The 26,773-nt window shown below is 43.6% G+C and overlaps 1 protein-coding gene across 5 annotated transcripts in view; it reads right to left on the reverse strand.

Annotated features, from left to right (window-relative positions):
- The window catches only part of ITPR1 (inositol 1,4,5-trisphosphate receptor type 1), a 450,198-nt gene that overhangs the window by 213,217 nt on the left and 210,208 nt on the right, over nucleotides 1-26,773 (reverse strand). For 4 of the 5 annotated variants that reach the window (XR_003856666.1, XM_029601463.1, XM_029601462.1 and 1 more), the window contains 8 exons: nucleotides 25,631-25,756; nucleotides 21,030-21,230; nucleotides 20,441-20,692; nucleotides 19,907-20,032; nucleotides 11,943-12,071; nucleotides 3,643-3,669; nucleotides 2,917-3,037; nucleotides 2,277-2,464 (listed from right to left, as the gene is read on the reverse strand). Coding sequence is in view for 4 of the 5 variants with exons in the window: in XM_029601463.1 (XP_029457323.1) it covers nucleotides 2,277-2,464; nucleotides 2,917-3,037; nucleotides 3,643-3,669; nucleotides 11,943-12,071; nucleotides 19,907-20,032; nucleotides 20,441-20,692; nucleotides 21,030-21,230; nucleotides 25,631-25,756 (1,170 nt within the window). In the remaining variant the exon portion in view is untranslated. The remainder of the gene's footprint in view (nucleotides 1-2,276; nucleotides 2,465-2,916; nucleotides 3,038-3,642; nucleotides 3,670-11,942; nucleotides 12,072-19,906; nucleotides 20,033-20,440; nucleotides 20,693-21,029; nucleotides 21,231-25,630; nucleotides 25,757-26,773) is intronic. The other variant, XM_029601465.1, reaches the window with a different exon arrangement.

The following is a 26,773-nucleotide window of genomic DNA, read 5'->3' on the forward strand; positions in this document are numbered from 1 at the left end:
CTGTGCTGCTCTATGATAGCAGAAATCTTGTGAGACCATGCGGGGAGTGTCCTGTCTCCACAGGTGTTTTTCTTTTTATTCACTGCTGCCCTGCTTTCACGGTGTCTGGCTTCCACAGCAGCCTGCTTCTGTTGCTCATGCGCGCCAACCATGTTTTAAAAAGCATAAATGCCATGACGCGCACATCTCAAAGGTTTATAGAAAGGGGCAGGGCGTGGGCGTTTCAGGACCTGGCCAAGAAATGTGCACGAAAACACTTGCACACCCTAGCGTGTGCCGAGGTCCCCCACTATGGATGACATGTAAATTTTAAAATAAAAGGATCGAGCCATTTTTGAGGGGTTTAAAGGGTCTGGGGTAACTGGGGCAGAGTGTAGGCCATCAAACCAAGGTGGGATTAGAGAACCTAGCTGTTAATTGGATGAACTGATAAACTGGGAAAGCGTGGGCATGTGCCCCTCTTAAAACCCCCCAGCTTGCATGGTAGAAGCGGGATTTGCGCTGCCATACGTATGCCCACTTAAAATTAGCCGCAGATGTGCGCGCGGCCAGGCTGTTTGGCAGTATAACAGAAAAACTAAAGTGAATAAAGCATGATCATCATTAGCAAGTCAAAACCAGGAATTGCATAGTTGAGAGCCATACAAAGATTCTGCTTGAAGTCTAGCAGATGGCAGATCAACACGGCTCTGCCTCAAATCACTGACGCCACAGTCATGCGGGTTTGGCCACTTTGAACCACGGCAATCTTAACCACAGCCAAGTTTTTTATGTCTAAACTTGAGTTTGTTATCAGGTGTTGAATCATATGGAAGTGCTGAGAATTATAATGCTAAATTAATTGGATGGATGGGCAGACTGGAATGGCCATATGGTCTTTTTCTGACATCTTATTTCTATAGGTTTCTCTATGTTTTGTGCTTTTATGGTCACTCAAGTGGTGAGATGAAGGAGGTGGAGCTGAGAATAGAATTGTCCTGACTCCTGGGTTTAGTCTCAGACCTAAGCACTGAACTGGCTAAGGACTGACAAGGCCTGGTCACAAGTACAACTCTAGTGGTCATCCAGGGCCTTTGCCTTAGATTTCGAACTGAACTTGGCTCCTATCAGACAAGTGCTCATGGAGCCTGCCCTATCACACCCACACTGCACTTGGCATGACATTTAAGCATAGAAATCATACAAAATGTTGTGACTTGCAAATGATACTTGTAGCACTCAGCGTGATGATCCATGAGAGTCATCCTCTGTGAGAACCATTAGAAGCTTCCTTCTCGGACATAAGGAGGATCAACGATATGAAATTAAATAAAGAAGAAATCTCCATGCCAGAGGGGCACTAAGGAAAAAAATATTGTCAGACCACCAACACTGTGCAAGTTCACAAGAAAGAACTTCCTCTTCTCAGCAGAAGTAGCAGAGAAGGAAAATCAAACTTCAGAAAAAAAACAAACCAGAGTGCTACTGCGAGGAAGGGGAGTTTACAGTTAGGTATTTGTTTCAGAAATATTTCTCAACACAAAAAACTTTGCTCTAGTGTGGTCTGTAGAAATTCCTCTTCTGTTGACAGGAAGAAAAAGCATGTACTATTGATACAGTGGCACATGTTTAGAAAGCTCTAGAAACATCTTTGGTGCTGCTGGGTATGGGATGGAGTCATGTCACCCATGTGGACTCCTTGCAGCTGGGTCAGAAAGAATTCCACATCAAGTTTTGCAGTTTTTCAAAGTAGCATCATGTGACTATCAATGATTTAGTCAACACAAGACCCTGGTTAATGGTAGGGCAGTTTTGACAATGGCCAGCATCAATGCATTCCACCCTCGCTGATTGCTACTAATTTCTACCGTGCAGCACTCTACTCTAATGTTAATTTCATCAGAGCAGTGTGGCTGATAAAGCTCTATCTTCTGAAGGTTGAAAGCAAAATGTCTTTGGGTCTCATCAATCCTTTAATGTTCACGTGTTATAGTCCACATGGCACCATGAGTGTACACAGCACTGCATTAGAAATTTAATCATCATTTTCCTCCCATCCCATTCTTTGGAAAAGAAACAATCTGAATGTGAGGACAAGAAGACTATAAGACTTATTTAAAAAATGTTACAGTGAATGGTAGAAGTAGGACTGGCACCTGAACCATGAGGCTGCACCTTGGGGATTTATGTAATTCTCTACATCTGGATCTCTGTGAAAGGCGTGAGTGCAACATAGGAGATGTTATCATTATAAGGCCACTCTTTCAATCCAAGAGCCGTTCTGCACTTGGCATTACCTGCAATCTTTCGATGATATTCCGGTAGTCTCGAGAGGCAGCGAGAACAGAATCACGGCGGGCAGCATTTCTCGCAGACATTCTCCAGTTCATTGCTGTCTTCTGGACGATGATGTTGTGGGATTTCAGGAAGAGTTGGTTTACTTGACTGTCTAGGTCCACAGGAATGGCAATAGCCCGACTCTTTGCTGTGGGGAAAAAAAAAAAAAGTACTGTAGTCAATCTTTTTCCCTATGACAATATACAAATGAAAGGAGCTTCTGGGGAGCTATGAAGGTTTAACCAATAGCCCCTTCCCCCCCCCCCCCCACACACACACTCACACATTAATGTGGAAGATGAGGATAATCCATCCCACGGAAGGCCAGGCTTCATTACACAGAGCCAATTACCCAACCTAGCCAGAATTCTAGGGTTTCATGTACTGGAAAGCAGACCTGCAGAAATTCAAATAGAAGGAGATCTTGGGGGAATTTCCTACACCCCCCCTCCCCCCTTGGTGGGGTCTGGAAGCATAGGTACTAAACGTAGTGATCTAATGTAAAAGATAACACATTGACCCAGTCTGGGCAAAATTCAAGCCACCTGGGTGAAATCTGGGGGAGACAAAAGGGCAGCAGCACCGGCACGTGGATCTTACCCACATCCGACAGCACCCGGATACAGCTCTCCACAGAGGCCTTCTGACTGGGCACCAGCCAGTTACAATGATACACTCTGAAGATGCCTTGCAGGAGCTGCACAAAGACAGGTTGACGAGTCTAGGAAAGACGGAGAGAAGCTGTGACGTGGCTCCTACTCTCACAGGCAGGCTTACATAAGTTGAGGAAGAAAATCTTCCCTACTAATCACCCAAAATGAATTACGGAGTCTCTAACCTCAACTCCAGGTGCTAGTCACCAAAAATATTTAGAAGGAGGAAATAAAATGCACTCTGGACACATGCACAATCCCAAAGATTATTCAAATTGTCAAAGTATACCCAGTGTACTACCCACTGTCCCCACTGCTACCATTTCAGAGCTCTTCCCCCCCATCAGATGCTCGTTTTGAAGGAGTACTAGCTGCTGCTTTGACAATTTTCGTGAAAAGGCCTTTGGATATGGGCTGTCCCCAGAGTACAAACTTCAGACCTTGTACCACCACTCAGCACCTGCACCTTTCCATCACGAGGATGACCCAGGTGCAAGGTCTGCTCAGTTACAGACTCAGGGAGTCACACAGACATGTTGCGAGCTGCCCTGACATGAGTGAGACATCAAAAGTCCAAAACGACCCATCTCCAGGTGTCCAGAGATGGTTAGCTCTCCCAGCCCAGAAACACACCACAAAGCAAACCCAGCTGTGAGTCAGCAACTAAAAATACCTCTTGCAGTTTGGCCAGAACCGATGGCTGTCATGAGAAAGCACAAAAAACAGCTGTTACTAAGTACCAGGGAAGAGTCAAATGGCATGCAACCAGAACTCTTTGTGTACAGACAGGTGCACAGCATTTTAGTATGAGTGCAGTCAGTGTGTTTACCCAGTAGCAAGTCATATCCACACATCCAGTAGAAATAACTCAAGCAGTTCCTCTCCCTGACATCAGGCATTGGGGATTTTACACTAACCCTGGACAATCTGTCACGGAAGGCTCAAGCTGTGTGCAAGGGTCTGCTTGTACCCCTTCATGGGCACTGAGGAGGTATTGGGGGGGGGAGGGGATGAATATACTTGTTGGTTCGTGAAATTACTGAAATGTACTGTAAGTATGCATTTTTTTCATATATTATTTTTGTTAGTTTAATCATGTATGTGGTTGGACAGCACCAGGCCAGCAATATTGCCACTATGTTGGGGGTATTTTGTAATTTAAGTTTTGGGCACAATTGGTATATAAGTCTTTAATGGATAGTGCTGGACAACCATATTCCATCTCCACAGTGGTTGGACATGGCTGCTATAATAGATTGCAGAAAAATGTTAATGGTGATGCTTATTTTCGTAGCCAATGGCCAATATTCCTGCAGATTGAAGAAGTAGGTATGCTGTTCAAGACATCAAGCCCTAGTAAGTTTAAATTATATTAATGCATGTTCTGTAAGAAGTTAGGGGATTGTAAAACATTTGATTTTAGATGTTTTATTTGTAACAGTCTTGGAATACATATGTACATGTAATTTTGAATGAGATGTGTCCTTCTGAATACGCTTATGAGGAATAATCAAGAGGCTAATAAAAAGGAGGAGAGTCTTAATTATTTTTAAATATGAATTACAATTGATCAGATTGCTTTGAAGGTTAAATGATAGTTCTAAAGGTATTGTGATTAGTATTGTTTATGTGACATTTTAACTTCTCTGGCAACTTTCCTATATATGCAAGCAGTGGCGTAGCTACGGGTGGGCCTGGGTGGGCAGTGGCCTACCCACTTTCCTTTCAGGCCCACCCAAATTTCTTTGCAAGACACTGCAGCAAATAAAAAGCAGGCAGCATCAGCAGGCACCCAAGGGAGAAAAAAAATTAATAAAACCAGCTGGTGTGTTGCGGCTCCCGGTGTCCCACAGCCCCAGTAATACTTCCCTTTACCTTCTTCCTGCCCCCGCGGGCCAATGGGAAACCTCATCTTTTCTTCCTTCCCCCGCGGGCCAATGGGAAACCTCCTCCCTTCTTCCTACCCCCGTGGGCCAATGGGAAACCTCCTCCCTTCTTCCTGCCCCCGCAGGCCAATCGGAAGCCTTCTTCCTGCCAGTGGAAGGAGGAAGCCTCTGATTGGCCGGTGGGGCAGGAAGAAGGGGGGCATCAGGCTGGAAGGAGTGGCAGTGTTCAAGCCATGGGCTGGAAGTGCAGGGCAGGAAAGTGACTGGGGTGTGTGTGAGAGTTTGGGCAGGGAAGTGACTGGGGTGTGTGTGAGAGACAGTCTGGGCGGGGAAGTGACTGGGATGTGTGTGAGAGACAGAGACTAGGCAGGGAAGTGACTGGGGTGTGTGTGAGAGACAGAGACTGATCGTAGGGTTTAATTGGTGTGTGTGTGCAGGGTAGGTGCTTCCATTAGGCAAACTAGGCGGTGGCCTAGGGTGCCACAATTTTTTTTTTTTGGGGGGGGGGGGGGGGGTTGCAAACTTCCACTAGCACAAGAGGTCCTGCGACAAATCCAATACCAAAGGAGGGGGCGCTGTGCCGGAGCTGCTACCAATAAGTAATCCAGGGGAGGGGTTGCATTACTGAAGGTTCGCCTAGGGTGCCAAATACTCTTGCACCGGCCCTGTGTGTGTGACTTGTGGGCCCTAAAGAAGAGGACAGTAAGGACAGAACTTCAGCAGCCGCTGCTGCTCCTGGTATGTGCTTTCAAGGGAAAGGAGTAGGAGAGTTGCTGGAGATGGTAAGTAAAAGTGGCATTTTAAGTGTATTTTTCTTGATTGACTGCCATTTTAATTATTGAGTATTATGTGATGTGTCTGCTATTTTGAAATATTTTATTGATATTTGGACAATTTTTAATAATTTTTATGAGTTTTGTTGGATGTTATTCTGTTCATCAGCTGTTTTGAAAAACATTTATTAGTATAGTTTTACAGTTATTTTTGTGTGGGGCTCTATAGCAGCTTGGCTTGTTCTGTTTTCCTAATAGGAAGTGAATTAGTTTTTAGGACCTGATTTAATATTTGTAGTGTTGCCTTTTCATAGATAGGGTTGTTATATGTTCCATAATGCAGGTGTAACTTTGTGCAGATTAGTTTGTGTGCATTATTGCAGATCCTGGGACTGTGTTAGGTGCTATATTTGTCTTTCCATTTCTCCAGGTTTGCACTGCATGCAGAGTGGCTTTTTTTGGTTTTCCATTCCAGTTTCTATTTCCATATTTATAATTGTGTGGTCTTTCTCTACTTTGGTGAAGGTCGGTTCTGTGTGTGTGCCCGAGGTGAGGTATTTTACTAACATGTAGGCAATTGTATCAATCTTATTTGTGGATGCAGAGTGTATGTTTACATGATGGTAGCTTAGTAAATGACAGGGCTGGATAGCCTTTTTCTCCTGTCTACCCAGTTATCCTCTCCACACTGCTAAGGATACATCCTAGCTGTCAGCCAAAGGGTGTGACCACCTTCAAGACATCTCTTTATCCAGAAGTCTTTTTTCTGTTCTTCCTTTGTAAAGAAATGGGGATGAATGTCAGGAGCCCCTGGACTCGATTCAGCAAATGTCAGCATCAGAGGAAGACTAAAACTAAATAGTTGAGCCATAGGAAAGGAAAAGAAGTCTTCAAAGGTACTTATCTGTTTTATTGATACAGATTAATAAGGCATTTGCTCAATTATGGTAAATATTTTGGTACAGTATTCCAGAGGGTTTTAAAACATCTCACAGAATACTGTGATGTATGATGAGATATCTGTCTTTATAGTAGACTAGTATATGGTTCTTTGTAAGTTATAGGATACTGCCACTTGAGATCTCTCTAAGTATAATTGAAATGCTTCCATATTAGGTTTAGCATTGGTAGCTGCTTGAAGTAATTGAGTTTAAAATATTAAAAGTATAACAGCTGTAGCAGATTATTTAGAAATCTATTGTCAGGTATGTGTGTGAAAGTATTTATCAATAAGAATATGAATTCCATGGCTCAGACTTTGTTTAGTGCCCACCCATGTTAATCTTGGGCCCAGCCAAAAATTCATTTCTGGCTACGCCACTGTATGCAAGTGGATAAAGACTTACAATTTACTGAAATTTTATTTAAAAATTTCAGATTAGTATCCAAAATGTAATGTTTATAAGTGGCATATAAGCAACTTTAAATCAAATAAATAAATAAAATGGCTTCATCACATGCTAAGGATTTAGTGAATGTGATGGCAACTAGTGGATTGGTCCAAACAACACAGGAGCCAACACACCAGGGGGGACACAGATACCCCTAGATGTATTGTTCTGCGCTGACTCGTTCAGGATAAAATGATTGAAGTAGAGCAAATATTTTCAGTGCTCTGGTCACACCATTTTGTTTACCTCAACAAAACTATGATCTTGTTAAGCAAGGGAACAGGAACAAAACAATGATCAGATCATAAACTGATCCCAATGAATTTTAAACAGTAATTGGAACATGGAACAGTACAAATGCCCAATGAGAATACAGACGCTGATAGTTTGGTTGAGATGATGCATTAATCGCAACATATGATAAAGTCGCTCCAGACAGAAATATTTTGGTTAGGGAGAATAAAAACAAAAGTATCTTGGTTTTGTTTGGAATTGGTTATAAAAAGGCGATAACTGTGATAAATAGAAAGAAAGCTGGTGCCAGAATAAAGGGCCTGAAGCTACAGAGATGTGCATTATAAAGACAAAGGGAGTGGAAGGGAAAAAAACCCCCAACTCATTTTGCTCAGCAAATTAGAACTGCTAGAGAGCTGTTTACTATAGTAACAACATATTGAAAGCCCCTTTGAAGAGCTTGCCAGATGTACAAAATTGCAAAAGTATAGCTAATGTTTTCTTAGGAAAAAGAAGACAGATTGCAAGCCACTTTACAAATGGTATTTGAATGAAGCAGCGATTGTGAAAAGACCCTACTGATAAACAATGATCACAATTCTCCCCATTACAGTAAATGGAATCACTATATTCATTCATAGTAACATAATAATGATGGTCTGCCCAGAAAGCTTGAGGTTGTAACTGCAACTCTGGGCTGGTTACCCCCATGTTTCTCTGAAGGATAATAAGTGCCGCTCTGTGCAGCTGTCCCCAAGTTATTCCACAACTGAAGTCTACTTATTGCTTCTGTCCATTTTGGATAGTGTGCAATATGCAAACAGCTGCTTATGGTCCATTACTAAATGCTGTGAATATCTCACTTAAGGAAGGATGCATACCAGATTGAAAAAGGCAATTATTCAATCTCTTCAAAAAAATCCTGCATTGCCTTTGACAGAGGTTATGAATTATCACCCAGCCTTAGCTAAGATAATTGAAAAGTGAGTATTAATCCAGATAAATGAATATTTGAAGACCATAATGTCCTGGATCCCTAGCAGTTCATGTTTAGAGAAGCACATGGGTCAGAAATACGCTCGACCTGTAAGAACCAACGAAACTGTAAAACGGATGGTAAGGCAGTGGTGTTGCTAAGTTATTACTGCTGGTGTCACTGTACGTCATGAAATGATGAGATTACAAGCAATAGGTATAGGTTCTACTGTACTAGACTGGTTCAGATCTTTTTTAACTGGTGGACAGCAACAAGTAAACACAGGGAATAATAATTCAACATGGAAAATATTGAAATGAAAGGTTCCACAGTGATCAGCGCTTTCTGCTGCACTGTTTAATATTTATTTGGCAGCTCTTAACATCTCTCTTGGGGGTTTGTTGCTATGTTTATGCCGATGATATCCGGTTTTTAATGCCTTGCTACAAAGATGGTATTATTCCAGCGGAATTCATCACTCATTGTTTTAGTTAAATAACTGGATGAATTTCAGCAAGCTGCTGGCGCTGAACTGGCAACACCCCCAGAAAACATAACAGAATATGAGAATATGGAAGGGCAGAATTTAGAAATTTTTTATTGATTTGCAGTTTACGTGAAAAAGCACAAATTAGGAAGGTAGCAAAGTCAGCATTTTTCAAACTGAAAAGGAGACCTTTGAAATACTAATCACCTGGTGGATTTAAGGCGGGTAATGCAAACCCTGGTGTTGTCTAGATTAGACTACTGCAACTCCCTCTATTTACAGGGTGTTGTAGTTGGTCCAAAATACAGTGGCCAGGGTGATAATAGCTGCAGGATACAGAAAAAGAATCATGCCATGACTGAAGGATTGCTTTTGGTTATTGACTAAAGAAAGAATTCAGTTGAAAATCTTGTTGCCTACGCCAGAGGTCAGCAACCTGTGGCACACAAGGCCATTTTCAATGGCATGGCACAGCACCGAATAGCTGAGTGAAGACGCTGATCCCTGCTGTTACCGATTCAACCAGGCAGCCTCGAGTATCACATACAGCCTACAAGATAGCGATATATTTACCCTAGTTCCCCGGCAGCAGGAGTCGCATTTAAATGAACGTCATCTCCTGCTCTGCGGAGCCAGTCTCGCAGCTCTTTTTGTGAGACTGGTTCCACGTCAACAGGAGATGACATTTATTTCAATGTGACTCCTGCTGCTGCACATCCCACAATCCAGAAGACTACCATGGTGGCAGCGGTGGGACACAGAGAGAGAGAGAGAGGACCCAGGGGCTACTAGCGGACCTCATCTTGCTGAAAGCTGAAGACTAAGACTCAGTATGCTGCCGCGGAGCCCATAGAGAGAGGGAGGACCCAGCAATCACTAGTGGACCTCATCCTGCTGGTGGCTGAAGAAGAGGCCCAGAGCCTTTGGATGAGTGTGTGAGCCTGTGTATGTTTTTGAGCCAGTGCGGGTAGGTAGCCGTAAGCCTGTGTGTGTGTGTGAGATTGAATGTGGGGGAGAAAGAGCATGTGTGTGTGATTGCATGTGGGAGAGAGAGCAAGCAAGCGTGTGTGTGTGATTGCATGTAGCAAAGAAAGTACATAGGAGAGAAATGGACAGTGTGTGTGAATGCATGTGGGGGAGAGGAGGAGAGCATGTGTGTATGTGATTGTATGTGAGGTGTGTGTTGATTGCATGCAACAGTGTATGTGATCGCATGTGGGAGGAAGAGTGCAAGCATGTATATGTGTGATTGCATATGGGGGAAAGAGAGAACGTGTATGTGTGTGTTGGAGTGTGTATGTGAGAGAGAGACAGACAGAAAGTTTGTGTGCCCTCTCCCACACCTCAATTAATTTATGCCAATCTCAGGGTCATAAATCAAAAAAGTTCTCAGGTATGGAAAGCAGTGTTTGTTTTCATCCTTAGAGGTTTTAATGACTGGGTGTTATTAGGTGTCTGCTATTTTAGAATATTTTATTGGAGTTTGGCACATTTTTATAAAATTTGTGTGTTTTTCATTATTGGATGCTATTAGTCAGCTGTTTTGAAATATTCTTTATTGGCATGGTTTTACTATTATTATTGATGTTTTATATTTCTTAACTTTGTTTGATGTTTTATGAGGCATGGTGATGTTTGGCTTGTTGAAGTTTCCAGTTCAGTTTTTGTCTGCATGTTTCTATTTATTCTTTTTTATGATCACTTCATTCTGTATTTGGTGAGGTTCTGCATGTGTGACTGGGATGAGGTACTCTGCTAGCTAATATTTCATTTCTGTATAGTAATCTATAGTAGCCTGGCTTGTTGTGTTTCCTAATGGGGGGGGGGGGGGGGGTCTATTGGTGAGTAAGGGAAAGGGAGAGAGGCATTTTTCTCTTCTCCTTTTTATAATTTTATTTTTACGAGGGGAAAACCTTATCAGTTTCAATCATATTTTTATATAACCCTTGAATCTTTTAACTGAAAATTAATATCAAAATGAATATTCAAGAGTTGTATGAAAGGAATCTGGTGGATCAAGGTGCAGACCAGCTTGTGACACTCGAGGACCAGTTACCTACCCTCGATTTAAATCCTGGCACGCCATTTCAACTAGGCTGCCAAATCTGGCCTATGATAAGGCAGAGTATGGTGAAATGTCAGACTATGTTCTCAGCAATGGTAACATCTTATAGCTCCTAGACAAATGTGCTTTGCAAGTTAGAATTTGCTTACTGTTCCTTCTTTTAAAACATTTAGACTGCAGGAAACATGAAATCAAGCATTTTCTATTGCAGGCCCAGTAACATTAACGACTTAAAGAATGATTTATGAAGGGAGACGGATTATATGGCTTTTTGGAAAAATTAAAAACTATTGTATAGTCAAGTTTATAGGTAAAGTATGCATTTAAGATATTTTTATTTATGTTGTAAAATGATGTGTGTCTGCTTCAGTGCCCACACTGAATAGCAATGATGGAAACTGCAGAATGTAAGCTTTTTAAATAAATATATATATGCTCCACATGATAACATGCCTATAAGCCAATATTAAAATTCATTTATTTGTTATATTTGTATACCGTTGTTCTGTTATCAATCACGGCGGTTTAAAGCAAGATCTTAAAAACATATTAAATCAGTTTGTGAACAATCGTAACAGTTTACATAAAAAAATTTTTGGTAATATAATAATCTAAAACAAAATTTCTAACTTTTCAGTATTTCTTAGTTTAAAGCCAATACAATATGAAATAGCCTTTTTTCAATTAGTTTTCTCTCCTTACATTGCCATATTTCTGACACTTCTCTCAGTCTGCATAATTACTCTCGTAGGCCAGTTTGAACAGCCATGTTTTGAGGATTTTCTTGAATCCAGTGAAATCTCTTTGCATTCTTAACTCACAAGGTAAGAAATTCCATAATTTAGGGCCCAGCAATTGATATTGCTCTTTCCCTTACCTCACGTAAGAATGCAGTTCGCACAGATGGAATATTTAAAAGACTTAGCCACTCTGAATTTTCATTATTAACCACTTTTGTAATAGGCATTGTACTTTATATTATATTCTGAATTTTACAGATAACCAATGAAAAGAGTATTGGAGTAATATGTCCATATTATTTTATTGCCCATCAAGCCCCTGCTGTAGTATTTTGCAAATTATTTCTATTGGATAGTCAGGGGTCCTTATAGCCCATTACACCCTGCAAGGCGAGACTATGGCCATGCTCTGGGCTGTTACCTGTAGTGTGGTACTTTGGTCTGAGAACGGAGAGCTGAAAAAAGTGTTCACAATGCCCATCACTGTTTCAGTCACGTATCTCTCCAGGATAATGTCTGCATGCTTGCGGTCACTTGTATTGTTACACACCTAGGAAACAAGAGTTAATCTGGTGAAGATCAAAAAAAATCAGATGTGTTGGTGGTTCTTTTTTTATGGTCACTCGCAGCCTGTCCTGTCTCTTCATTACAGTACACTGGCACCAGCCTAGATAATGCTATCGTCAGTCCGGCACTTAACGATAAACTGCCAGAAAGACAGCAAATGCCTCTGGTGCCGCCTTCTTTCCAAGGCTGGCAGCTCTGGTGCACCAGTTCTCTTGCTCAACTCTCCTCTTTACTCACTTACGTTTCCAGATCTTAGCCTTTTCTTTCTTATGATGTCACCCCAGGATATCATGCCCTCCTGTACTAGATCAGCTAATTTGCCACCAGAGTTGAGTACATGATGAGCACATTTAAATTTTCCTTCCATCTTATTTATTTTATTTATTTATTTAACAGTTTTATATACCGAAGTTCTGGTAACAAAGTTACTAATCACTTCGGTTTACATTACAACAATAGATTGACAGTATAAAGAATAATGTCTTACAATGAACAAGGTAAATAGAACTTGGTAAAAATAAATAATAATAACTTAATAAGGGGAAGGAGAGTAATTATATACAAAGTGGTGGACCGTCCTGGAGATCAAAGCTTAGATATTGAGTTTAAGTTTAAGAGAATGCTTGGTTGAACAACCAGGTCTTTAGTCTTTTTTTTAAAGGTGGGAGTCGATTGTTCAATTCTAAGGTCTGGTGGGAGTGAGTTCCAAAGATTAGGACCAGCAGTGGAAATAGCTCTTTTGCTAAGTGAAGTCTTGAGAGGATGGGCTCTTAGCGTGCCTTTCTGAGCTTGTCTAGTCGGACGAGAGGTGGAGTGAAGCTGTAAAGGGATGGTGAGGTCCATTGGAGTGGAGTTATAGATGGCTTTGTGGATTATTGATAGGGATTTATAGAGGATTCTGTGTTTGATAGGGAGCCAGTGAAGGTTCTTTAAAATGGGAGTAATGTGGTCCCTTTTATTAGATTTGGTTAGGATCCTCGCAGTGGCATTTTGTAACATTTGCAGAGGTTTCAGAGTGTTTGCGGGTAAACCAAGCAGCAAAGAATTACAATAGTCTATCTTCGAGAAAATGATTGCTTGTAATACATATCTGAAGTCTTGGAAGTATAAGAGTGGTCTTAGCCTCTTTAATACTTGAAGTTTAAAGAAGCAGTCTTTTATGGTATTGTTAATGAAGCTTTTGTAGTTTAGTAGATTATCCATGGTGACCCCAAGGTTTCTGACCTGAGTGGAAAAGGCCGGAGGAGATAAGTTGTGTGCGTAGGGAGCGGAGTAGTTACCATTTGGGGTGATGAGCAGGAACTCTGATTTGTTGGAATTGAGAATCAAATTAAGATTTGTTAGGAGGTTATTGATAGATAGAAGACAGGAATTCCAGAATTGTAAGGTGTTTTGCAATGAATCTTTAATCGGGATAAGGATTTGGACGTCATCTGCATAAACATAGTGAATGAGGTTAAATTTGGAGAGGAGATGGCATAAAGGGAGAAGATAAATATTGAATAATGTTGGGGATAGAGAAGAACCCTGCGGGACTCCCATAGTGGATCTGAAAGGTGGTGATTCTTTGCTGTTTATCTTGACTTTATAGAATCTATTCTGGAGGAAAGATGAGAACCAATTGAGTGCGGTGTTTTTTATGCCAATCTCTGTTAGACGATCCAAGAGGATATCATGGTTCACTGTGTCAAAAGCTGCTGATAAGTCAAGTAGAATGAGGAGGGAGGATTGTTTTTTTCCAAGTTCAAGAGAATTTTATCTGAAAGTGATGAAAGGAGGGATTCGGTACTTCTAGATTTTCGGAAACCAAATTGAGAAGAAGAGAGGATGTTGTTGTTTTCTAAGTATTCGGCTAGTTGTTTGTTAACTAATTTTTCCATGATTTTGGAAATAATTGGGAGGTTGGCTATAGGGCAGAAGTTGGCTGGATTGTCTGGGTAAAGATTTGTTTTTTTTAGTAATGGTTTAAGGATGGCGAGTTTGAGTGGAGTGGGGACGAGACCTTGTAATAAAGAGGAATTGATGATCTGTGATATAGGGTAAGAGATGTCTTTGGCAATTGAAATGAGGAGGTTGGCTGGAATAGCATCTAGTGGGTGTGATGAAGGTTTAAGTCTTTTTAGAGTGTTTTCAATTTCCAAGGTGGAGACTGGTTCAAAGGTCTCAAGGCTTGCTGTGATTTGTGGAGGGGAGGGGAGTAGATGAAGTGAGGAGTTGACTTTCATTTTCTTGATAGGGTCCAGGAGGTTAGGAATTTTGTTCTTAAAATAGGTGGCAAGATCAGATGCTTTACTTGCTGCGTTATCATCCGGGAAAGCGAAGGCGGGTTGTTTGGTGAGAGAAGTTACTAAAGAGAAGAGGGCTTTTGGATCAAATATAAAGTTATGAATTTTCTGCGAGTAGAAGTCCTTTTTTGTCTGTAGGATGGAGAATCTGTATTGGTGCATTAAGGTTTTAAAGGCCATGAGGTTTGAGGTTGAAGGATTCTTGCGCCAAGTCTTTTCTCTATACCTAAGTTCACGCTTTATAGATTTGAGCTTTGGAGTATACCAAGGTTTTTTTGTATCCTTGTTGGACTGAATCGTTTTGGTGATTAGCGGGCAAGTAATGTCTGCAACTTTGTTTGTGATTTCAGACCATGAGGCTAAAGCAGAGTTGGTGTCCGTGAGGTCCATTAGGTTTAGTTCTTGAGTAAGTTGGGCGATGAGGGTGTCTGGGTTGCAGATTTTTCTGAATTGGACTGTGGATTTTTGGGGGCCTGTAGTAATTGTTAGGTGATTTTGTAAAGATAAATTGATTAACTTATGGTCGGACCAAGGTATTGGCTGGCAGGTAATGTTGGAATTGAGGGTGAAATTTTGATTTATAAAAATTAGGTCCAGGGTGTGACCTGCTCTATGAGTGGGTTCGTTTATAAGTTGTTTGAATCCCATGGAGTTAAGGGAACTGAGGAAGGCTTCACAGTTGGATGAGTGTGGAATGGTATCTACATGGAGATTAAAATCTCCCATCAATACAGCTGGTGAATCAGAGTCTATGTGTTTGGCTATGTATTCTATTAAGGGCGAGGGATCTGAATCTAAACATCCAGGAGGGGAGTAGAAGAGGCCAATTTGCAATTGGGAGGATTTGAAGACTGCGACTTCAAAAGATTGAGAGCAGCTGGATACTTGTAATGATAATTTAAATTTCTTTTTGGCCGCAAGTAGAAGACCTCCACCTCTTTTTTTCAATCTCGGGATAGATCTTCCATCGTTTCAGGCATGTATTCATTTTCAGTAGCCTTGGAAAAAAATTTGACTTCAGCTGCAAAGGCAGCATTCAAAGCCTACTGGAGGGCCAGCGTAGAGGGAGCCTCAGTCCTATACAGTAATTTTAAAAGGAACGCATGTGCGCCCATAAATGAGCATATTGGCGCATGAGCAGAGATACACTGCAATTTAAATTGCACATGCAAGTACACATGTATCATTTAAAATACCCCTCCTGCGTGTATATGTGAGCAAATGTCCCAGGCACATTTCCACTAGAACTTTACGCGTGTATGCCTGTAGATTTTAAAATATGCACGTCTTGGCCATGCCCTGGAACACCCATGCCCCGCCCCTTTTCCACAAGAAAATTATTCCTTACCTTCTAATTTTTGTTCCTGTAGTACCACGGATTAGTCCAGACAGTGGTACTGCAGCAGATGATGCAGTACCACAGATGAAGTCAGAGCAAAATTGTAAGGACGGCCCCCTATAGGTTAGAGCGCCCTCTGCATCCCTTCAGTACTAAGAATATCCAAGCCATTAAGAACACCATGGGATGGATCATGAAAACAGGTAACATTGAACCTCAAAACTGGTAGTGAGCAACAAGGTGGCTCAGAAACTTGCAAGAATGAACTAGTAGGCACATAAAAGAAAAAGGTGAAACCAAGTAGTCGAGCTGAGAGCAATTCCTTTCCCATAGATTCTTAGGGAGGGCGTCTGGACTGATCCGAGGTACTACAGGAACAAAAATTAGCAGGTAAGGAATAATTTTCTTTTCCCTGTACATACCCGGATCAGTCCAGACAGTGGGATGTACAAAGCTTCCTACGTAGGGTGAGCCCTGGATAGCCCAGCTCGAATGACATGTGCACCAAAAGAACCAAAGACCGGTGGCTGTACATTCAAGTGATAGTGACGTGCAAATGTATGCAATGACTTCCAGGTCGCCGCTCTGCATATTTCCTGAGGAGAAATGGCCTGGCTTTCTGCCCAGGAGGCGGCTTGGGCACGAAGTGAATGAGCCTTGATACCTACCGTAGGAACACGTCCCGCCCCGATGTACGCGGAAGAAATCGCGGCCTTTAGCCAATGCACAATGGTGGCTTTAGAAGCCTTGAGTCCTTGGTTGGGACCGCTCCAAAGGACAAAGAGGTGATCCGATAAGCGGAACTCGTTGGTGACCTCCAAATAGTGGATGAGTATGCGCTTAACATCAAGCCGGAGTTCTCTGGAGTCTTCGTCCGTAAAAGACGGGAGTTCCACTGTTTGATTCACATGAAAGGCGGACACCACCTTTGGCAGGAAAGCAGGAACCGTGTGCAAAAATAATCCGGCATCGGAGAAACGGAGGTATGGTTCTTTGCACGACAGCGCTTGAAGCTCCGAGATCCTTCGAGCAGAACAGATAGCCACTAGAAAAATTGTCTTAAGTGTTGAGGGAGGCTCCTGTTAATGGCTCAAAAGGCAGGCCCGGATAGGTCCCGGAGGACCAAATTCAGGCTCCACGAGGTACAGACACTGTGGGTCGGTGGCTTGACATCACTCCCCGCAAGAACCGGATGATGTCAGGATGAGACGAGAGAGGAGCACCATCCAAGTGACGGACTAGAGAGCCAAGGGCCGGCACCTGGACCCTGAGGGAATTGTAAGCCAAGCCTTTGTCTAGGCCCTGCTGCAAGAAGGAGAGAATGTGGGCCACCGAAGCATGCCATGGAGGGACTGGCACGGCGTCACACCAAGTCTCAAACACCTTCCAGACTCGCACATAAGCAATGGACGTAGAAGTTTTTCGGGCTTGAAGGAGGGTGGAAACCACCGCATCGGGGTAATCGCGCTGTCTCAGCCTGCGCCGTTCAAAAGCCAGGCCGCAAAACAGAAGCGATCTGCCCGGTCGAAAAATACTGGTCCTTGACGTAGAAGGTTCGGAAGCTGAGCCAGCCGCAGAGGTCCGCCCACCGCCATGTTGACTAGGTCTGCAAACCACGGTCTGCAGGGCCACTCTGGTGCCACAAGAATCACCGACCCTTGGTGGGCATCTATTCGGCAAAGCACTTTCCCCACCAGGGGCCATGGAGGGAATGCGTAGAGGAGAAGGAGTCGTGGCCAGGGAAGAACCAGGACATCCACTCCCTCCGTGCCATGCTCTCTTCTGCGACTGAAGAAGCGTGGGGCTTTCGTGTTTTGTCACGTGGCCATGAGGTTGAGATGAGGAGTTCCCCATCGATGGAAAATCAGCTGAACTGCTGCATCAGACAGTTCCCACTCTCCGGGATCCAAGCGTTGACTGCTTAGGAAGTCCGCCTGAACGTTGTCTACTCCCGCTATGTGAGAGGCCGCTAGATGGGAGAGGTGGAACTCTGCCCACGCCATCAACTTGTCCGTTTCCAGGGACACATGACTTCTTCTTGTCCCTCCTTGACAGCTGACATACGCCACAGTCATCGTGTTGTCTGAGAGTATCCGTACCACTCGTCCCTGGACCAGGGGAAGAAAACGCTGCAGCACGAGGCGATCCGCTCTGGTTTCTAGATGATTTATCGGCCATCTTGCTTGGTCGGACGTCCATTGACCCTGCGTGGACAGTCTCTTGCACACGGCCCCCCCAGCCGGATAGGCTGGCATCCGTGGTGACGATCACCCATTGAGGAATCTCCAAATCCACTCCCCGCAATAAGTAATCCAGATGAAGCCACCAGAGCAGGCTGTCCCTGGCTGAGTCCAGCAAAGGTGGTTGGGCTTGAAACTCCCGAGAGACTGGCTTCCAGCGAGAGAGCAATGCACGCTGTAGAGGACGCATATGTGCGAAGGCCCACAGAACTAAATCTATAGTGGAAGCCATAGAGCCCAGGACCTGAAGATAGTCCCATGCTGTGGGGAGTGGAAGCCAACTGAAGCGCTATACTTGGGCAAGGAGGGCTTGCGCCCTGTCCCCTCCAGCCCCCAAGTCAAGCCCTGGGGATTGGAGGGGAGTCCCAGAATTCCCAGGCTCATCCAGCCTGAAAACCTTGGCAGGTGGTGGGGCGGAGGCAGGGTCCATGAGAGCTAAGTATGCATTATGCATTAAAACGGCGGGGAAGGGTGGAGGTGGGGGGGGTGTGTGTTTCTCCGAAGGGTTCCCCAAAGGAGGCTCTGGGGCTGGGAGGATCGCAGGAGTCAGGATCGGCGGTGCTAGTGGAAAACCGCCATTAGCAATGGAGTCTGCCTGCTCCGGGGCAGGCAGAGGAGGAGGCAAGATGGCCGCCATTCCTGCGTCGGATGGGAACGGGGCCGGCCTGTCTGAGGCCGTGTGCGAGCGCAAGTGAAGAAGAACGGCCCCCTGGGCTCAAGGTGCCTTCCCTGCCGGGGAGGCAGCTGGAACATAGGCCTTCGCGGGAGAGCCGCGATCCGGGCTCCCCGCAGGCACAGCATCGCGCCAGGCGCGGCATCGGAGGAGAAACGGGACCTGCAAAAAAACACTCTCCGGAAATAGCAGCAGCCACAAGCGGAGCCTGCGCTGGCTAGGTAAGGCAGGAGGAGCACAGAGGAATGGCGCCTCTCTGTGGGGGCCGCTCAGAGGAAAGACAACGTCTCAGAACAGCCGGCCAGAGGGGGAGAGGTTGGTCCACCAACGTGCACCCCAGCCAGCAGAGACGTAGGGAAGAGGATTCCTATGAAAAGAAAATAACAGAACTTACCCCAAAACAAAGATAAAGTAGACAATTTGGGAGTACCCAAGTTCTGACTGCAAGTTTCACAGATTGGAAGGAGGAACTCCTTCACAGATCCTCTAAGTTAGGAATTTCCCTCTTTTTTACTTTTTTTTTTTTTTTTTTTTAAGAATGATCCATCCCAAGAGTGCGCTTAACACAAGACAGAAATTTAGTAAGAAAATCTATGAAGAAAAAGGGAAACCGCAGGTGTGACCTTCATCTGCTGGAGTCAGAGTAATACAGAAGGGACGCAGAGGGCGCTCTAACCTATAGGGGGCCGTCCTTACAATTTTGCTCTGACTCCATTTGCTGGAAGGGGGACACAACACACTGTCTGGACCGATCCGGGTATGTACAGGGAACCCCTTATTCTTGACAAGTGCATGAGTACGTACGCACGTACTTCGCAGCTTCTCAAAATCTGCATTGCTCGCATGCGGCCCGCCTATCTGTGTGTGAGTATTTTTGGGCGGGCAACACTTTGAAAATCTACTTGCTAGTTTTTCGACGGGGTCTACATTAGCCAGTTTCCGAAAGGAGCAACTGTCTGCGGCCCTCAGCTAAGGACTGTTGCTGCCATGACTGGGCTGAGTTGGGAGTGGGATATAAAACAGGGGAAATTCCCTGGTAGTTGTGAATTAATGAGCAGGAGACAGCTTCTGGGCCAAGTACAACAAATCAAACAACTTTACTTCAAGGGAAAGACAAAAAAAAAAAAAAAAAAGGCATATCCCTTGCACACTGCACCATCTTTCCACAGAAGTGCAATATGGGAAGATATTCTCATCTGTGTTTAGCCAATGAAAAGTAACAGGGTCAAACATGGCTTGTCATTATTATTCGCCTGCAGTGAAAGGCCGAGACCTCCTTACCCTACAGATGTCCACCAGAAAGTTCTCAAAGAGCTTCCACATGTGATTACTGGTGTAAATCTCCTTCATTTCGACCTCTGTGTCCACATAGCAGTGGTTCAGAAAATTGATGTAAGCGACTTTAACCTGGGAGAGGGAAGGCAGTATTAGAGGTAAGAATGTTTCATTTTATGCTGCTGTCACCATCTCAAGCAGTTTAAGAACGGGAAGTAACAGTAATCCAATGAGTCCCCTTGAATGTCCCAACTCCAAGGACATCACGCAGGTTATGCAGAGGGGGTCCCAGCCGCTCTCAAACCAATGTTCAGGAGCCATATGTGGCTTTCATAGGTCCTCAGTGCAAAATATATAGAACAGGTTACACTAGAAGACTTGAAGCTTACACTGCATAACAGAAAATATACTCAGGATGGAAATATACATTTAAAGAATTACATAAACATTTAATGTATATCCCACAGCAAAGTTCTCAGTCCTTGTGAGTGATCCCCCTTTCTTCACAAATTCAGTCCAGGAATCTCCCCTCCCTCTCACCTCAGGGACACAGTCCTCATGAGTGACCACTCTGACGATATCATCCAGTGGCAGGAGAGAGTTGCACTTGATCTCGGTGTACACATTCTTGCCCTCGGTACACACAGCCAGCAGCTCCACCAGATGTATATGGTACATGAGGGGACTATTCTCATCCATCCTGTCCCTCTCTGACCTCATCATCTGCACCAGCGTCTGGAAGGAAGCTCTGTCATTGTAGAAGACTAGGACATCTTCTCCTGCATTCACCAGCTGCAAAACATGTCCCCAAATCAGTACCCCTGGTGTGATTATACGCAATGTCTCTCCTAGTCATGGCCAAAAGCACTCCTCCACTTTACCACCATTACAGTGCCCCCTCTTCCATTGTACAACATTCTCTGCCTCCCCCCCCCCCCACCCCCAGTGAGAGGCAGCCAACACCAAAGCCCATCCACCCTACTTAACGCTTCCTTGCCCATCTCCCAGTACCAGGCATAGTGAGACTCCCGACATCCAAAACCCCCCTGGCACTTTGAAGAACCTCATTAATAGCCCCTCCCTTCCAAAGTCCACCTCACCCACATGCTGGAGCTCCCCACCCCCTCACCTCAGCCATTACTATATCCTGACACTTCTTGATGAACTTGCCCTCTGCTTTGACAATAGTTTGCAAGAACTTGATGTAGTGCACGCTGCGGCCATGTGTCTCAATGCAGTGCACAAAATGCTGCACCACCCGTTCATTAATCTCACTACACAGCTGGAAATTATTCATGAAGATGTGCTGCATGGTCACTGCCTCCAGGATCTACAAACAAAATAGAGGAGACGCATATTAGTTACAGAACTAACTAGCTACAAGTCAATCACCTCTTACTCAGGGATCGGGAAAAAGTTGCTGGTTTTGTCTAGCAGGGTCTGATTAACAGAAACGCCACGCTCGGTTACACCTGTGGTCTACTGAGCCCAACATCCTGTTAGACAGTGGCTAAGCTTGGTTACTTGGAAGTACCTGGCAGATCTTGATGAGATGATTAGCTGACTGTCTTGCTTTTGTACGACTATGTTTCACTATGTTTTATGCTATGTTAGATTGTGCATGTATTATGTGAACCGCTCTGGGCCATGGCATGTGGCGATATATAAATATGAATAAAGGTAAAGATAAAAAGAAGATCCCTTCTGTATTGATCACTCCCAGAAACAAGAGGTGATGAACCCCAAGACGATCTAACAGTTACTAATGGACCTGTCTTCCAGCAACTTGTTCAAGCTGTTTTTTTATATCAAGCTATACTGGTCTTGACCACATCTTCCAGCTACTAATTCTACAGCTTGTGTGTTTACTTTTGTGGCATGTCTCCTGGTCCTAGTACTATCTGAAAGGGTAAATAACTGTTACCTATTAATTTATTCTACATCACTCATGATTTTATAAACCTCTATCTTATCCCCTCTCACTCGTTTCATCTTCAAGCTGAAGAGTCTAAATTGTTTAATATCTGCCATGCGGTGAGGAATGCGACCCCAGGCTGAATTTGCAAGCGCTGCAGAGGAGGAACCCTCCTCACCCGGCAAACACGCAAAGCAGAGCCCCTCGCGCGATAGGCGTGTCGAGGGCTCACCACAAGCTATGCAGGAATGTGGACGCGGCCTACTCACTGAAGAGGAGCCACAATCTTCAGCAAAAATCAGTTGATTTGAAAAAAATTAGCTGCCGGCAGAAGCGGAGGCAGAGGAAGGAACCCTGTACGCTCCTCTGCACCAAACACCCTGGCTGCCAGCTTGTGGATTTGTTAGATATTTCCCTTTTTTTTTTCCAACTGAGAGGCACAGTGAAAACCTTCCCAGCGCAAGAGAAAGAGGAGCTCTGAGCCCCAAGGCAGCCAGGGAAGGGGGGGGGGAGGGACTGGACCACCAGTGTCACCCCCCAATAACCACCGGGGAAGCAAAATAGGGCTTAGGCTATGCAACACACAAGGGGCCAAGCCCCCCTAAGCCCCGCAAGAGCCTGGAGACAGAACTGTCTCCTGATAAAAGAAAAGACAGGCAGAGTCCGACACAAACGAATTAAATGTTTCTTTTTTTTTTCTTCAAAAAACACTGGAAATAAATTACTACTTACTTGATCTTTTAGAGACAAAAGTACCCAACAGGAAAAAAAAGGGGCCGACTAGCTGAAATCAGGGAACCGCAGGGTGAGCTGATCCATCTGCTGGAGACAGACAAATACTGAGGGGCTGCAGGGTAGGCTCTGTCATGATATAGGATACCCTTTCAGTTTTGGTCTGTCTCCATCTGCTGGACAGGAGGCTCAATCCACGGTTTGGACTGATCCGGGTACGTACAGGGAATGCAGAGTATTATGCTGAGAAAGACTGGCAAAAAAGAAAAAACAAAAGCGGCAGAAGACAAAATGACTGCTGGAAAGGAAAAAGCTGCAACAGGTCTAAATGAGGGGTGAACAATAAATGAAATAATGGCAGCGGTAATGGGTAAGTTGGATGTAATTTCCAATCAAATTACCAACTTAAAAAACTCTCTCTCGGACTTTAGGCCACGGACAGAGTATCAGTAATTGAAGATAAGCTAGCGGCTAAGGGAAAGACTCAAACACCAGAAAAATTTATTTCAGTACAAGAGGAGAAAATTGATGAGTTGGAAAATCGCTCTCACTGTAATAATTTAAGATCTGTGGGATTCGCAGAGGACATTGAGGAAGCCAGTCTGGCGGAGATTACCACCACATGGCTGCCGGAAGAGTTAGACCTCACAGAAGTGCTGACACGCCTAACTGTTGAAAGAGCACACAGAATAGGGATCAAAAAAGCAGGGGAAAGATGGCCTAGAACGGTAATTGCCAGATTGCTTAACTTTGTGCACAAACAAAGCATCCCAAAAAAAAAAAAAAAAAATCCACATTGCAGTACCAAAACAACAAAATCAGAATCTTTCAGGACTTCTCACTTAAGGTTTTAACCCAGAGGAGAGCGTTTGTCCCCATATGTTCTTCCTTGATTTATCAGCCAATTTGCTTTGTGTTTCAGTTTCCCACCTGTTTGAGAATCTGGCACGGCGGTGAGACAAAAGTGTTTGAAAGCATGGAAGTTTAGATGCGCTGCCTCACTGGCCTTGCCAAAAATAAGCTGCTGCGATTTAAAAGTGCGTAGGGGCAGCTAAACGTTATGACAGCTGATCCTGGAAGCGGCGCAAAGATTTATTTAACTTGGGTGGGCTATGTTCGAAAGATTGGACTGAATTAACCAAATACGAACTGTCTGTGGGGAGGCAGATGCCACTGGTCTGTGAATATGAAGGCAATCAATGCAGCAAAAGAGAAGGCACAGATCTCCTCACAGGACTAGCTTAAAGCAGACCCAGGCTTTAGTCACCGTTTGGAATGAGACATTTTTCTCCTGGGTTACATTTATTTATGTTATTTATAATATTATGGCATGGTTGGTGCTACCATAAGCTTGCTGGGCAGACTGGATGGACCATTTGGTCCTTTTCTGCCATCATTTCTATGTTTTTATGTTTTGTTGCACAGTGAGCACAGTTTTAACCACATTAGGAAGCGCATCAAGGCAGGGAGGAAAATCACATGTAGATTGCATGTTTAAATCTATAGATATTTTCCATGGGAAAAAGAATTTGCAGAAAAGGAGGTGGAAACTGCTGCGGATACTAGGCCCCTGGGGCAGTATCTGCACACTTTCACTATGAAAGCTCGTGTAGAATGTGGGTAAAAAGCACCTGAAGACCATGCAGCAGTGCAGGCAATTATAAAATTACCCTCATACTTGATTACTTGCCCTGTGTGCATCATTTTGCATTTGTCCATATTAAATTTCATTGGGCATTTAGATGCCTGGTATTCGAATCACTGCAATTCCTCAGTCTGCTCATTTATTTAACAATAAATAATCGTGTCATTTGTAAACTTGATCTCGCGCATTACTCCCTATTTCATATCATTTATAGGTCCCAAAAAGCAAAGAGGTAGGCGATCTAAAATAGCCATTAGGAAAACAAAGGAGATAGATGCCTTGGTCTTTTTTCAAATATTTATTGGAGTAGAGACTTTTTTTTTTTTTTTTTAAAAGAGTTGCCCGACTCAGGCCGAGTTTCGCAGCTTACACAGCAGCTGCCTCAGGGGCTTGAACACTCATAGGACTCGGATAAAGTTGATCACACCAAATAGTGGGTGATTCACAGTAGTAATGAATCTTGTCTTATTTAAATCTATGGAAACTTAAATAAGTCATCTCATTGCACCTTATACCACGCTGTCCAATGCTCGGTCTCTACCCTTAAAGAGGTGACTTATTTAAGTTTCCATAGATTTAAATAAGACAAGATTCATTACTACTGTGAATCACCTACTATTAGAAATAGGTCCTTTGGTGGGATCAATTTTATCCGAGTCCTATGAGTGTTCAAGCCCCTGAGGCAGCGGCTGTGTAAGCTGCGAAACTCGGCCTGAGTCGGGCAACTCTTTTTTTTTTTTTTTTTTTTTTTAAAAAGACTCTACTCCAATAAATATTTGAAAAAAGACCAAGGCATCTATCTCCTTTGTTTTCCTAACGGCTATTTTAGATCGCCTACCTCTTTGCTTTTTGGGACCTATAAATGATATGAAATAGGGAGTAATGCGTGAGATCAAGTTTACAAATGACACGTTTATTTATTGTGAAATAAATGAGCAGACTGAGGAATTGCAGTGATTCGAATACCAGGCATCTAAATGCCCAATGAAATTTAATATGTACAAATACAAAATGATGCATTTGTCTCTACTCCAATAAATATTTGGAAAAAAGACCAAGATATCATTTATAGGTACTGATCCCACCACAGATTCCTGGAGCACACCAAGACTGACCTCGCTCCACTGGGAAAACTGAACTGAACTGTTTCTAGTCTTTTAACAAGATAGGACATAGCTCTCAATCCCATGACTTTAATTTCCTCAGAAACCTTTCGTGAGAGTCTGTCAAATGCCTTCTGAAAATCCACATACACTATTGACTTGGCTCACCCTTATCCACGTGTTTATTCACACCTTCAAAAAAAAAAACAAAACTCCCTTTGCTGAACCCATGCTGGCTCTTTCACATTAAGCCACGCTTCTCTTACAGACTCACTGATCTGTCGTTTCCCACACCACTTAGAGCCTTTTCCAAAACCGGGCTCTGTATCCCTTACCCCTGGATTCAGGAAGAGGTTGCTGTGTTTGTGCAGCAGGGCCTGGTTCTGTGGGTTCCCAGCACAGAAATTCTGGAGAAACTCATGGGCCAGTCTCATTATCTCCTGCATCCGGGTATCTTCCGCCTGCAAAGGATGAGACGAAGGAGTCATAAGAACATAGGTCAGACTAAGGCCCATCGAGCCCAGCATCCCTTCCTCAGACGGTGGCCAGTTTGGGTCACAAGCACCCAGCAGATCACCAACAAGGATGATGCATTTTTTGTATCTCACATCCAAGGATAAGCGCTAGCTTTCTTAAGTCTACCTGGCTAATAACTGTTTACGGACTTCCCCAGCTCTCTCTGTTACTTGCCTTAACCACATCCTCTGGCAACAGATTCCATAGCTTGACTGTGCGCTGAATGAAAAAGCTTCCTGTGATTTGTTGTGTATCTGCCACTTGCTAATTTCATGGAGTGTTCCCTAGACCTAGTGTTATTTGAAAGAGTAAATAACTGTTCCCTATTTATCAGTCTCATCCCACTTATGATTTTATAAACCCCCAATCATAACCCCTTTCAATCTCTCTCTAGAAGAGAGCTTTTCCATCTCCTTTATCATTTTTGTCACCCTTCTCTGTACCTTTTCCTATGTCCTCTTTTTTTTTTTTCCTTTATGACCTCTTTGCACTTGTTAATGTTTCGTTTCTGCGTTTCACACCCCCCTTGTTATATGTAAACCAGCATGATGTGATTTCTAATCACGAATGCCGGTATAGAAAAACTCTAAATAAATAAATGTCTACTATGACTTTTTTGTGATGGGGCAAAAGAACGGTACATAATGTTCAAGTTGCAGTTGCACTGTGGAGCTATACAAAAGGCATTAGTTATATTTATTTTACATTTATAGACCATTTATCAACATTACTAGGAAATGTACAGGGACATAAGAACATGCCATACTGGGTCAGACCAAGGGTCCATCAAGCCCAGCATCCTGTTTCCAACAGTGGCCAATCCAGGCCATAAGAACCTGGCAAGTACCCAAAAGCTAAGTCTATTCCATGTTACTGTTGCTAGTAATAGCAGTGGCTATTTTCTAAGTGCAGGTAATGGACTTCTCCTTCAAGAACTTATCCAATCTTTTTTTAAACACAGC

Source organism: Rhinatrema bivittatum, chromosome 4 (assembly GCF_901001135.1).
Source record: "Rhinatrema bivittatum chromosome 4, aRhiBiv1.1, whole genome shotgun sequence".
NCBI lineage: Eukaryota > Metazoa > Chordata > Amphibia > Gymnophiona > Rhinatrematidae > Rhinatrema > Rhinatrema bivittatum.